General features: G+C 35.9%; 1 protein-coding gene across 6 annotated transcripts in view; it reads right to left on the minus strand.

Annotated features, from left to right (window-relative positions):
- Positions 1-14501, minus strand: part of OMA1 (OMA1 zinc metallopeptidase) — a 55469-nt gene extending 40968 nt beyond the window's left edge. For 2 of the 6 annotated variants that reach the window (XM_074334777.1, XM_019742536.2), the window contains exons 1-5: positions 14431-14501; positions 6339-6857; positions 3667-3895; positions 868-1041; positions 661-768 (exon numbers count right to left, since the gene is read on the minus strand). In XM_074334777.1, coding sequence (XP_074190878.1) covers positions 661-768; positions 868-1041; positions 3667-3895; positions 6339-6841 — 1014 coding nt within the window. In that variant the 5' untranslated portion in view covers positions 6842-6857; positions 14431-14501. Of the gene's footprint in view, positions 1-660; positions 769-867; positions 1042-3666; positions 3896-6338; positions 6858-9361; positions 9480-13362; positions 14181-14389 lie in introns of those variants that run through there. The other 4 variants (XM_019742540.2, XM_019742538.2, XM_019742541.2 and 1 more) reach the window with 4 other exon arrangements.
- Positions 14502-15093: the final 592 nt, after the last annotated feature.

Below are 15093 nucleotides of genomic sequence, written 5' to 3' on the forward strand. Positions count from 1 at the left end.
CCCAATTCTGCCACTTTGTCACATTAGTGATGTTACTTAGGGCCTTTTTAAACATCAGTTTCCTCATATATCATATAGGGATATTAAACACTCATACATACCTCATGAGGATGGTATTTAAATTATGAGTGAGAAGGTATGTATTAAAAGCTCAATAAACTGTAAAATGGCACAGTATCATTATTATTACTCTGCATTCATTATTTATGGCACACCATTCTGGACATTTTCAAAGATGCTCCAAGCTATCCTCGGAGAATGCATAAAAAAAGTGAAAAAACGGATTTAGCCACTTAAATAGTAATATCACTTTCCTATAGTTAATTTAATGACTAGATTACAAGCATGTTAATAATTATGGAAAGTTTAAAATCTAATTTGAAATAATTAGAAGTTGAGAATAATTACTTTTTAGCAAAAGAGACAGGTGATTAAAACAGTATTTAAGAGAAACACTAATTATTCAGTATCAAATACTAAAGACCATAAAAAACCCCAAAATTAGCCAATCATATTTTTTCAGTAACAGAATAAAACAATTACTAAAAACTAAAATTCTATCATTAAAAAAATACTGAAAAGATTCAGCTCTTTAAAAGATTTAACTTGCTAACTGCAAAGCAGTATTTCAACAACTGAATATTCATTGTAGGTACTTACAGCATGCCCAAGTACTGCATGTGCAATTTCATGGCCCAGAAGGAAGGAAAGTTGATGAATATCAGTCACACTATTTAAAAGTCCAGTGAAGATAAATACTTGTCCATTCTGCACCATAAAGAAAATAATGTAAGCAATTAGAACTCCATAAAAAACAAGGACGTTAAATTTAACAATTAAAAATTAGGTTTAAGAACGTTTCCTTACTGGAAGCACAAAGGCATTTATGTCTGGGGAATCAACCACATGAATAATCCAATTGATCTCAGAGATCTCTGGAATATCTTTATTGCATTCAGTTAAATGATAAAACACTTCTTTAGCAGTAAGGTATCGAGCATCTTGCTCAGTTAGCATATCATTTTTAAATTCTTCCATCCACTGAAAGATTAAAAAGAAAATTAGTCTTTATTTTAAGAGCTTTAGCTCTACAAAATGTTTATATTGCTTCATAGAAAGGTATATGGCTACTTATTACTGAACATATTAATTTTTAATTAAAATTTGCATATTATTAAACACTCAAATTTGAATTATTCATGCAAAGGCAATGTGGTTTCTGACAAATGTAATAAATTCTAATAACTAAGATTTTTTCATGTATATTGGTTCCAATAAAAATTTCATTTATCTCTTCTATTAGCCTATAAACAAATAAAATGCCTAAATATCATTTCTACTTTCCTAAATATTTTAGAAAACAAAACACTGTCTAGAAAACATAAAGATTTCATATAAGAAACTGAAATACAAAAGAAAATTACTTCCATAACCCCTGAATAGAAAAATACTCCATACTTAAGAAAGTTAAACTTTCACCAAAAAAACAAAAAAAATTTCATTAAATGTTTTATTCACAGATTGAAATTACTGAGATTTTAGAACCACTAGTCATATCATTTTCTCTATAATATACCAATTAAGACTAGCCACCACATAAAGGGATATTTTCTGAAGTTATATTCATGACAAGACCCTTTCAAGTATATTGAGAATAAGGATGTACTGAAAATATTACTTTAATTTCCATAAAATGTATAATTTCTTTCACATATAAATCAACAAGTTTATAAGTTTCTTCCTTAAGATGCATTAAAAATAGGTGATTTGGTAGAATAGGAATTCCTAAGTCTTTATATCAATTAACATTTTTAATAAGTACAGTTACCAATGTAAACTATCTGAAACAAACCGAAAAAAAAAAAAAAAGGCTACTATATTAGCTCTTCTGAAATAGATAAAAACAAACAAGATTATATGTACAGTAGTCCCCCCTTATCCATGGGGGATACGTTTCAAGACCCCCAATGGATGCCTAAAACCACAGATAGTATGAATAAATAAATATTTGTATACTGTTGTAAACCCTAGGTATACTGTTTTTTCCTATACAGACATACCTATAATAAAGTTTAATTTATAAATCAGGCACAGTAAGAGATTAATAATAACTAATAATAAAACAGGTATAATAACATACTCTGATAGTAGTAAAAGTTATGTGACTGTGTCCTTTCAAAATATCTTACTTCACTGTACATACCCTTCTTATGATGATGATGTGAGATGATAAAATGTCTACGTGATGAGATAAAGTGAGGTCCTCAGAATGGCATGCAATTTAAAACTTACGAATTGCTTATTTTTGGAATTTTCCATTTAATATATTTGGACCACAGTTTTGCCGCAGGTAATGGAAAGTGAAACCATACATAAGGAGGAATTACTGTAGTTATAGTACTTTAAAATAGTCCTACAAGAACATGTGTTTGAATTTTCAAATCAAGCAGGTATTACATTTATAAGTTAAAAAAAAAAAAAGACAAAATGAAGAGAATGTATGTATGTAAAAATATATAATTTTTTAAGGCTTCTTAGTGATGTGAATGATAGAAGATGTACTAATTTAACTCTAGGCTCATCTCAATCTTTCCAGAACACTTTCCTCAAACTTGCCTCTGACTAGACTATATTCTAAGAAAAATCTCAAATCTCTGTATAAACTCTACTAGAAAAGTTTGGTCTTATCTTAACAATAAGCTTTTTAGTAAAAAACCATTGTTATTTCTTTTTTAATGGTAACTTTCCACTGACAAACTCGGACTGACGCTCAACTGGAATAAAAAGATACAAAGATGTAACCATGCCAAAGTTGTCAGGTGAGGCTAGAGACTTCAACAAGTATCAACTGAGCACATACTACGTATGTGCTAGGCACTGGAGATAGAAGGATGATCTGTCCTCAGGAGCTCAATGGTGGTACAAATGTTTAACTACCTGAGTTACACTCGCCAAGGAGTTAAGGCTTCTGAATTTCAACTTTACTCTGCATTCAAAAAATATAATAAATTGGCAAAATTGATGCTACAAAAAAGAAAAAAACTATCTTATTCTAGTCTCTTTTCAAGGTACAAAAATTCAGACTACAGATTTATTAATTCAAAAAATATATAGTAAGCATAACTTTGTGCACTAAAGATAAAATGATTAACAGGGTGTCTACCCCCACAGAGCTTAGTCTAACAAAAATGATAGATCAGCAAGTAAATACTTATGTGAATAACTATTATGTTACCCCTGTGATAAACGTTTGGAAGGAAAAGTACAATATGCAAAGAGAAACTAAAGTCGAACCCCAACCTAGCCAAGCACTGGGCACATTGGCAAAGGAGCTGATTTGATTCATAATTCAGTCAGTCTGAAGTACACCCCTTGAGGCTAATATAACCGCCCTGCCTAACCCAAGTTTTAGATAATCAAGGAATGCTTTCATGAAAAAGGTGACATTTAAGCTGACATGCAATGAGCAGGAGTTAGCTGGGAGAATGGGAGGAAAGCAATGTAGGCAGTAGGAATACTAAGTATGAGAAGTCTGAGGTACTTTGGGGGAAAAAAATACTAATTTCCTATCAAAGATTAAAATAAAAAAGAGATACATCTTTCATATTTAAGAATCTTTAAGAATTATATTAAGTAATCTAATTCAAAACAATTCTTACTACTTACTGTTTCATATTCCAGTTCTGATAAAAGACTGAAATGTTCTTTCCCCAATAACAGTAGCTTCCTCCGTCCTGTGATTGGACTCACTTCCAGGTGAGTAAAATAAAACACTATGAAGAGAAATCCAAAACTACTCAAACCAAGGAATAACTTCCATTTATTCTTCCTTACACTTTCTTTAAATAATTCCTTCTTGTTAGGAGGAAGTGCATACCACCATTTCCTTATGCCCCTAGAACAAAAAGAAAAATTCAAAGTTCTGCTAACAGTACCAGTACATGTCACCAAAACTCAACACTTATGCTAGAAGTTTATGTCATCAAATACTTGAATTTTTTATGACATATTTCTCGGCAGAGATGGGTTTTTCAATTCATAAAATTCTCAGCTAAATGATAAAAAAGGAATCAACTCTATAGAGGTACAGTTAAAAAGTCTAATCTCATTTGAATTTTCTTCCGTTATTTCAAAGGTAAACATTAAGCGAAGAGCTATTTTACAACAACTATTACTAGTTAACATTTATTGACTGTTTACCACATGGAAGGTATTCTTCTAATCATTATACATATGTCATCTCATTGAATCTTCATAATAACCCTGTTACAGAGGAGAACGAGACATAGGGAAGTTAAGCCATGTGTCCAAGGTAATAAGGAAAACCAGGCAATGAGGGCAATGTGATTCTAGCATCTGAGCACTTAACCACTCAATAGGGGATGAACTGCCCAAATAAACATCTGAGGGGTTACGATCCAATAAATCTATGCCTTTAACCACCTTTGTCCCCACTGCTCATCACACTTCCTGCACAACCTGCCAGCGCTTCTAGCAAGGTACAAGGGAAACTACCTCACCATTGATTTTAGAAATACATATTGTTCAGTAGCAGAAACCCCATCCCCTCCAAAACATAACAAAGGAGAGGTAGTAAGAAGAGGATAAGCAAAAAAATTTTTAAATGAGAGTTTTTATAGATAACATCTGAGCAGTTCCAATTTCTACCAGGCAGTAATACTCCCTGCTGCTTATCAAGGTCGAGACACTGTAACAACAAGCAAGGTTTTCAAGACCGGGATACAAAAATGTTCTTTGGGAATTTTTCTGTGAAATCGCAACGAAAATTTAAAATACATACATAATTCTCTTGACAAAATTGATTTTATAAAATAACTTCTTTTTCTTAATTTTGTCACACTTAAACTGCTTCTAAAGTGCTTCAACCCAAAAAGATTAAACCAACCTGTGAAGTATACTTACTTATTTAAAACTTTATATGACTCATTATAAGTCACTTAAAAATATATAAAACCATATTCTAAAAGAAAATTTTAGGTAACTGACAATAGCAACAATAAAAAACATAAATAATTTAAAGGGATGAAAAGAGCTATTGGCCGAGAACGTGGGCTGATTTGTGACAAAGATTTTCTCCTCCACCAAACTGTACCCAGGGTCTCCTGAACAATTTTGTAACTAGGCCTTGACTTTTGGACTTCCATGTTCATCTCTGCATTGTCTAATTTTAGCAAGAATCTTGCTAAGTCTCTTTAGCCAGAATCCCCCATCCTTCATATCTGATCACCCTTGATATCTAACCAGGTTCCTCATCCTTCACCAGCCACCAGGTGATAGCTGATGGCTCTCACCTGCCTGAATTCAACAAGAATCCTGTTAGGTCTGTTTAGGCAGAATCCCCCCCTTACTCCCAATATTTCCTCTAATTTTTCACCCACCGATCCTTACCCTACTCCTTAGCTATAAATTCCTGCTTGCCCACGCTGTATTCAGAATTGACTCTGGTTCTACACCGGGGTCTGTTTTCCCCTACTACAATACTCCTGAATAAAATGGTTTTACTGTTTTAACAATTGTCTAGCTCTGGTTTTCTATGACAGTTGTTACTTAAATTGAGAGCTAAGATAGCTGTATGTTTTCTGCATGCCAATGCAAAATCATAAAGAACACAATGAATTACAGAGTACAACTTCTCAATTTTGATAAAAAGAAAATTAGGTTGGTTCGCATGGAAGTTAGAAGGCTAGAAGGGACTTCCCCATTATCAAACTTAAGAAAGCTTTATGAGGAGACAATGCTTAACTTTCCCTTTCTTCAATCTTCATGGAGCATATAAGAGAAAACAGGATTAATTATGGAGTGGGGGGGGGGGAGGGAGTTAAATCAAATATAAAGTACCATTTATGTGTAAAAGTATTAATTATAATAAAGGACTACCAGGAGCAAATAATGAAGATTTGTTGAAAACAGAATAGAAAAATAAATATTAATGGTTTAAGAGTTAACTTGGCTAGGAATGAGTCCATTCTTAAATAAGCGAAGTTCTTCACTTTTATTATCTGTTGCCTCAAATTCCATAAACTAAAAAGGAATGCTTGTATTGTTCGTATACATGAGTTATAATCCACAGTTCCGATTCTTTTTGTAATCATATATATAATACAAGGTTTATCTTTTAAAAAGTTTCTATATAATATATAAGAATAAAGATCATATTTCTGTAAGTTAATAAGCAGTAAATTATTTCAAGATTATTAAGTCACACATAAAACTAAGTAAACTAAATATGGGAGGGAAATCTAACAAATTTTCTTTCAAAGTGTAGTTTTACAAATATCCTTCAGTACAAAGTTTGTTTTTTAAAAAAAGCATTTTACCTGCCTATAATGATTGCAAGTAGTTTCTGCACTGGTTTAAGAATTACCAACAAGAGAGGAACGGGAGCAGCTTGAAACCGTGGAGAAGTATGGAAATTCCTGGTGTCTCTTATGGGAAAATAGTTTAGAGGACGCAACACTGAAAGAGCAGGAACTACTCCAATTTCTTTTGTCAGCTGCTGTCTTGAAAATGTGCCATTCCATGCAGTACATTTTTGGGCAATCATCCAAATTTCTTTATTTTTGATATTCGAAAGGCATTCTGTACTTTTGTTATTAAAAGTCCTATAGAAATGAAAGATTCCAGGCAGAGAAGTCAACTTATCACACTGATTTACTCCCAGGCCCTGACACTTAGTTACTACACGGGTAATTTGTACTTGATGACAGTCCAGTGAGGTTACAGCTAGTGTGTTACATTTTCTCCAGTTGTTCAGTAAATTAAATCGGAAGAAAATACAGTTTCTAGCAGCAGACTGCAATCCATAGATGAAGCTCATCATTCTTTTGCTTGATTATCTGGAACACAAAAATTAAACTATAAATGTCTCTGGAAAATTTACCATCCTGGGAATATAACACTTACAAAATGGGTATGCTAGTTGTTCTTCCTTTAACACCTCTCACACTAAATTCCCTTGAGTTTCTCTATTCACCATCCCTACAGCAATGCGTTTGAGCAATACAAATCAAAGAGGTTTTACTTTTCTCTTCAACATGTACTTTAAAAACCTGTCTTTCTTCTTTTCATTTTTTATTTTTAGTTGGGGGACGTCTACCTTTATTTTAATAGCTAAATTTGTGGGGAAGAAGAAATGGATTACACAAAAACAGCAGTAAAATTTTATCAATTGGCCGTAACAGGGGAAAGAAACATGTAATAAAATATAAAACTGAAAATATAAGATGTACTTTTTTTAAATATGAATTTATTCCTTTCAGATACAACCCTGGCACTTTTGATTGGGGTCAAGATGGAGTTAAGTGGAACCAGACTTAACCTCCCACCTAAAACAACTAAAGAAACAAACAGAATAAATAAAACAATGTGTTGGTATGGGGTTCCAACACACTAGACGTTAGGCAGAGAGGGAAATACGCAGAGAGGAAAAACCTAGGCACATTCCTATGGTCCCCCTAAACTGAAGAGATGAGGCTGGCAGTTGAAGTAGACCACAGTAGCTAGCGCTCACAGAGCAGAGTATAAGAGAAGACAGCTGCACAGAAAACAAATCCAGAGGTCTGCAGAGAACCCCTCATGAACCAAGCTGAGTCCTGATCTCGGCGTACATGTGAGAAAATTCCCTGGAGCTGAGAAAGCACCACAGAAAGAATGAGAGGAACAAGGTACTATGCAGGGCTCACAGTGGGTAGAGTATATATAGTGCCTGTTCCCATCCTTCAAGGTGCAAAACCTTATAATCATGGGACACTGGGTAGAGTACTCAGAAGGGTTTTTCCATCAATGTTACGAAAAATTGGTCCTGGACTAAAAGGCCGCCCTGGCCCTACCTAAAGAAGATTAAAAGCAACACCCCAAAAGATCAAACTGTTTCTAAGTCACTTAACAGCATACCAGAAAAAAGCTCAGAAACAGTTATAAGAATACAAAAATACCCAGCACTTAACAAGGTATAATTTACAATTAAAAATTACCAGGCAGCATGCGAGAAGCAGGAAATGTGATCCATAATTAGGAGAAACATCAACCAATAGAAACTAACTCCTAAATAACACAAATGAGAGCATATAGACAAAGATATTAAAGCAGTTATTATAACTGAGTATATTCCATATGTTTAAGAAGCTAAAGTAAATTTTTAGCATGTTATATAGAGACATGGAATATTTTTTTTGGAAAGAACTACACTGAACTTCTAGACAAGAAAACTGTGTTAGATTAAAAATACAATGGCGACACTAACAGCAGATTATACACTGTAGAAACGAAGACTTATGAACATATCTATAGAAACCACCCCAAATGAAATGCAGAGAAAAAAATAGCCTACAAAAAAAATGCATAGAACATCAATGAGGTGGGGAATAACTTTAAGGGACCTAATATATGTGAAACGGGAATCCCAGAAAAAGAGAGAGGGCCAGTAGACAGAAAAAAATACTTGAAAAAATATGGCCAAAATTTTCCAAATTTGATGACAACTATAAACTTACAAAATCCAAGAAATGCAATAACCCACACACACAAGAAACACAAAGGAAACAACTCCAAGGTATGTCACAATCAAATTTATTAAAACCAGTGAAAGAGAAAACCTTAACTTTGACATCTTAGATGAAACGGGTACAGTCCTTGTAAAATACAAATTACCAAGCTCACTCAAGAAGAATTAGGTAACCTGAAGAACCCTGTACCTATTTTTTAAATTGAATTTGTAATTAAAAACATTCCCACAAAGAAAGCTCCAGGCCCAAATAGCTTCACTGGGGAATTCTACAAAACATTTAAAGAATTAATAATAATTATATACAAACACTTCCAGGAAATTGAAAAGAAGGGAATAGTTCACAACACACTCCATAAGACCAGCACTACCATACGAAAGCCAGAAAAAAACATTACTAGAGGACTATAGAGTAATATCCTTCATGAAAAGATACAAAATTCTTAACAATATTTTAGAAAAATCTAATTCAATAACATATAAAAAAGGACAATACATCATGACTGAGGTTTGTCCCAGGAATGTAAAGCTGATTACACATAAATCAATGTGTAGTAAATCAATCACCCTATTCAAAGACTGAAAAAGAAACACTGCATGATCCTCTCCATTGACACAGAAGAGGCATTTGATAAAATCCAACATGCATCCCTAATAAAACTCTCAGTAAACTAGGACACCTGCAGAAAACCTTTAGCCAACACGATCTTGATTAGTGAAAAACTACTTTCTCCTAAGAGCAGGCAGGACCAACGCAAGACGTCTACTCTCACCACGTCTATTCAACATTGTACTGGAGATCCTAGTTCAGTGCAATGTAACTAAATAAATACATACCTAACTAAATAAACAAATGCCATCGGACGAGAAATAAAGAAGTAAAATCTTCTTTCTTAAGCCTACATAATGACATGATCATCTACATTGAAAATCCAAAGAAATCTACAAAAAAACAAACAAAAAAACTATTTTTAAATGAGCTTAGTAGGATGGCAGGATACAAGAGCATTATACAAAAACAATTTTATTTCTATATATTGTCAAGTGATACAAGTCAGACCCTGCTCCCACCAAAAAGTACATACTCTGTGATCCCAGCTCTATAATATAAACTGCAGAAAATGCAAACTAATTTATAGTTACAGAGAGATAAGCCATTGCCTGAGGATGAGGAGGTAAAGAGGGCCAAGGGAAGGGAATACAATGTTTGGGGAGTAATGAATATGTTCAGTATCGGACTGTGGTGTTGGCTTCACAGGTGTGCACTTTAAATCAAAACTTACACTATACAGTATAAATATGTACCATTTATTGTATATCAATTATACACCAATTAAGCTATTTTTTTAAGACACTAAAGAGACAGCAAGAAAAGGTATTGTGTGGACTTTGATTAGATCCTAGTTTGAAAGAAAAAAAATAAGCTTTAGAAGACAAGTGGAACTACTGGGGGAATTTGAATATGGATTTGCTTTTAGGTTATTTTAGGTATATACTACTTATTTTCTTAGGAGACGATACTGTGATTATGTAGGTGATTATCTTATACCTGAAACACTTGCTGAAGTCTCTTCATGAATAAAACTTAAATTGTACAGCAAATGTACACACACACACACACACACACGAGGACATAAAGCTGATATAGTAAAATATGAACAATCATTGTATCTAAGTAGTGGAGATGTTCATCAATTTTTTTTCAATTTTTCTAAATATTTCAAAATCTTCATAACAAAAGTTCGGGAAAATATATATATATCCAGCTCAACCTAAGCTAATATATTACCTAGAAAAATGCTTCAGAACACTAGTTATGATAAATAGTATTATCTATATATCAAACTTTTTTAAAATCGCTCAACTTTTGTATGTAGTTTACACATCCCACCCTTGCATCATTAATATCTAATGTGAATAAAGAGTCCGCTAAGCAAACATTAACTCCAACTTAACCTTTTTTGAATTGCTACCAATTTTAAATCAGTGGAGTCCACGCTGATATTTAAGTTTGACATTATTAATAACATACTTTCCAGGGATCTTTTCTTTTCTTTTTGGAACCAAACTAAAAAGTGGTAAAATAATTTAAGCCTAGAAATCATTTCAAAATTAGCATCTGAATAGCTAATAAGGTTCTTCATTGGCTAGGTGGCATGTGAGTTACAGATGCAGCATAAAATTCAGCCCCTGCCCTTTTGGAAGTTATAACCTAGTTGAGGAGGAAAAAAATAATAATACAGTTCCTCATTAAGTGCTATGTATTGTATGAATTTTAAAAATAAATAAGGATACCCATGAGTGGCAGAATAGTTCAGAAAGGCAACTATGCCATTTAGGCACATGCCAAAAAAAAAAATTTTTTTTTAAAGAATTGTTTCAAATAGGAAGATGTACTTAAGGTTTAAATATAAAATGTCTTCTACTAGAAATCAAACTGCAAAAACAACATAGACCCAATTTCTTTCTTTTACTCTAGTAGGTAACCTTCAGACACTTGCCCAACCACACTCTCGTTTTATAAGTGCATCCTACAGCCTCAATTTATGGGATAGCTCTAAACTGCCATGTTTGTCCCAAGTGACCCCTGCCACTGACCAGAGCTAGGAGTGGATATCTGACACTGAAAAGATTTTTGGTAAGACATTATCAGGCACAGGAATGTAAGGCCATGTATAAATTGGGGATACAGTTGGTGCTATGGCAACACAAAGAACTGCAAATGCAAAAGTGGATCTACAGAAAGCATATGGAGTTAATGTGTGGAAAGAGAGAAACCATGAAGCCTCAGACTTCATGGGGGATGGGGGACAGAGGAAGGGAAGAAGGAGATAAGGAGACTGAATCACACCTTCCTGGTTCCCAAGAGACCTTGTACTTCCTACATTTAATTGAGCTTCATGAGCTTTGTTTCTTCCAAAATTCCGTCTCTTCAAGGAGTTTCAGTATCTTGCAAATAAATGATCTCTGACGTTAGAGGTTACAGAGTATAAAACAATTACACATTGTTTCATACACAAGCTGATAACATTTTAGTATTATACATGTTGTTTATTGGAACTGAGGGTTCCTTCTATACTTTGCAAAGTCAAATTCCCAATTTTCAACATTAAATCAGGAGACCTAAAGCAATATAAAGTGCAAATCAGACGACAAAATCCTACTCCCACAACTGACAAAGTCCTACATTCCTAAATACCATGCAGCTATTTAAAACCTGGAGATTTGTGTAATGACTAAGAGATACACAATTTTAAAACATAACAACAAATGCTACTTGCAAAAATTCTGTATATCAGGGATGGCAAACAAATGTGTAAAGCAGCATCGCACAACAGAACTTTCAGCAGTGATGGAAATGTTCCGTAAGTGTACTCTTTTATGGTAGCTGCTACACGTGGCTGTGAAGCCCTTGAAATGTGGCTGGTGTAACTAAACAACTGAAATTTTAATTAATTAATTTAAAACTAAGTGGCTATATGTGACTAGCGGCTACTATATGAGTGCAGGTTTGTAGGGTGCCGGCAGGTGAGTATCAGCAAAGCCACACTGATGTAAATGCAGATTCATACCCATCTAAAGGAGATGCAACAAGTATAGTAATGAAATTTGGGCATAGTGTTGCCAAATGTTTCAATATTTTCAAGGAAAGTCAGAAAGTCAGACTTCATGTGAAAGTTATCAATGTAAAGATGTTGGCAACCAACTTAAACAAATTTAACCACCTTGACCAAACAAACATATCCAAACCCCATAGTTTTTGATCTCTGAATTATGTTATTCATTCATTCATTCACTAAATATTTAATGAGCACGTACTATATGCCATACCAGCTACCTTTCTGGATGCTATGGATACCACAGAAAACAAAACACACACACAAATCTCTATTCAATATGTAAAAATAGTAATGCTACAATATGTAGCATGTACCGGGAGTTTTTGTTATGGGTATATTACAATTTTAATAGTTTTCCTTTCTTAAAATGTGTAGACTTTTTTTTTTGGCACCGTGTGTGTGTGTGTGTGTGTGTGTGTGTGTGTGTGTGTCTGTGTTTGTATAAAACTGTTTATAGTGGTTATTTTGGGTAACAGGATGGTGGCTATAAGAAACTTAGTATTTCCATCTTACATATTTCCGTACTGTTTAAATTTCTGCAGAATGTATTATTACTTTTGTAAGCTCCAAACCCAGTAGACGCAACTATTTTGTAATTTCTATTGGTTTCCATTGGCTCCTTCATATGGTAGACCAGACCTCCAATTATTTCCCCAGGTACCTTCTCCTTCATCCATCCCTAAGCTCCAGACCCAATGATTTACTTACATTCCTCAGAAAAGAAAAGCTCTCATCTCTATAACTATGCACATCTATTTACACTGCTTAGCTCTGCTCATATGCCAGGCAAACTCCTGCTCATCGCTCATGACTTACGTGAAATTTTTAAAAAGTACCCTACTGACACAAAGGTACATCATATGTATATAAGTAAAAACATTCTCATTTACATCACTGACAATCAAGTGTCACAGAAATAGTGCCTGATAGTTTATAATCCTTGGTTTATCCTTAAGAAAGGGTAAAGAATGGGAGAAGAAACCTATTTATACATTTTCAAAGAGTCCATCACTAGACTACACACAGCATAAAAAGAATCAGGGTTGACACAACCACTTCAAGGAATTTAAGGTCAACAAAACATAGCTGGCAGACTTCTAGGAGTACTAAATTAATGATGTGCGAAAATTAAACAATTCGGATTGTTAGCCTCTAAGAACATTTCAGATACTTAATTCTCTAAGTACCATCAGCAGAATGAGCAAGTACAGCACTCACTGGCACTCATAGCTGAAGCCCGGAAGACAGTTTTCACAACTCTGCTGAAAATGACTATTTCTTCTCTGGTTTCTATGGAAACAGCTGTCAGATTGGCAAAAATAGGACATGTACTTTAAAATAATCATTCAAGCAAAGTACACACATGACGGAAGGCTTAAAAAAATAGATTGGATGGCAACAGACGTGACTCTTAAGCTTCCAAATGTCAGACTGCACCCCTTCACCGTGGCTGAAAATAACGGATATGAACCTAAATCCGTTTAGTGAAAGTAACATGGCACTGGTCAGAGTCACTCGAGTTGATCAATTCCTTTATTCCAAATGAGGTTATTTTCCTCTCCCTGGACTAAAATCCCATTGAGGATCGCATCGCACCATAAAACTGTTGCTCAATTTTACACTGGCCATTTACACTGAAGAGTACAAAAAGTGATTGTTGTAGGCAAGCTTATTTAGAAATCATTAAAACGCCCTAGAACTGGTTAGACAGGAAATCTTCGGTTTTTCACCGCCAGGTTTAGGCAGGAAAACTTATGTTCTCTCCTTTAAGAGTGAGGAGGTAAAAGAGAGGGCCTGGCTCTTAGGACGCCTTAAGCTGCTAGACGCGGTGTTCCACAGGGAAAGGTGTCAATACTGCGTTGATAAGAAACACCACTTTTAAAAAGGAGCTGCTAATGAGAAGGAAAGGCTGAGAGGAGGAGGGTATCTTCCTGTAAAAATCAGTCACTTGCCAATTTGCAACTCCCGTGCAGTCAGGGCAGCACCCTGGAGTCCTTTCATTTCACACCGAGAGAAGGAGGGGGCAGAACGGCGCTTTCGCCTCACATTCCTTCTCTATTCACCTCCGTCCTCCCCCCATTCCCGCGCCGGCGCCCCTTCGTCCCGCCCTGCCCCCACCCCACCCCAGCCCTCGCCACCGAACCCCGCCGGGTCCTCACGGGTCCCCACTCCTCACCCCAGCGCCCTTCTAACTTCTCCCCAACCCGACTCCCGTACGCTGCCCCACCCCTGAGCCCGACCCAACTCAGGAAAGTAGGTCAAAGGCGTCTCCGCCGGGACACACACCAGCAGTGGCAAACGGGAAGACTCCGCCGACCGACACGCGCAAGCGCACGCCCCGTCTCAGAAGCCCCGCCTCCTCACTTCCTGCCCTCTGCTCGGGCCGGGGCGCCTTTTGCTCCGCCCACACCGGGCAGTCTTCGCACCCTCCCGGGCGAGTCCCGGGCCCAGCGTGGACTGTGGCGCTCTGGCGCCCACGCGTGGCCGGAAGAGGGACGTGGCTGTGGGCTGGGCGGCTTGCCTTGGAACAGTGATGGTGTCCGTGGAACCTGTTGGCCGATCTTGGTGACCTAAAGAATGATCTCCGCAAGGCTGTACCCGCTGTAGGTCCTAAGGCAGTGCTAGCCGAAGGGAAGGATACGTGAGCGCTGCCAACAGACTAAGGCTCTTTGGTCCTGAGGTTGCTCTGATAATGAGAACTCTGCTTTCACGTAACTTCTGTAGAGGCACATTTTAAGAAAGCTGAAGTATAACCTGAAGCAGCTGGAAGTCAGTTGAAAATAGCTGGTCACGAAACGATGTGTATAGTACACTTCATTCATTCCACCAAAAAATATTTATTGAGCACCGAGTGCAGTCCTGGTGCCAGGTACAGCGGGAAGCCAGACAAACACCTGACTCTCATGGAGCTTACCTCACAGTGAGGACAGATAGACAATAAGCAAGTAA

This window comes from Rhinolophus sinicus, linkage group LG06 (genome assembly GCF_036562045.2).
Source record: "Rhinolophus sinicus isolate RSC01 linkage group LG06, ASM3656204v1, whole genome shotgun sequence".
NCBI classification, from domain to species: Eukaryota; Metazoa; Chordata; class Mammalia; order Chiroptera; family Rhinolophidae; genus Rhinolophus; species Rhinolophus sinicus.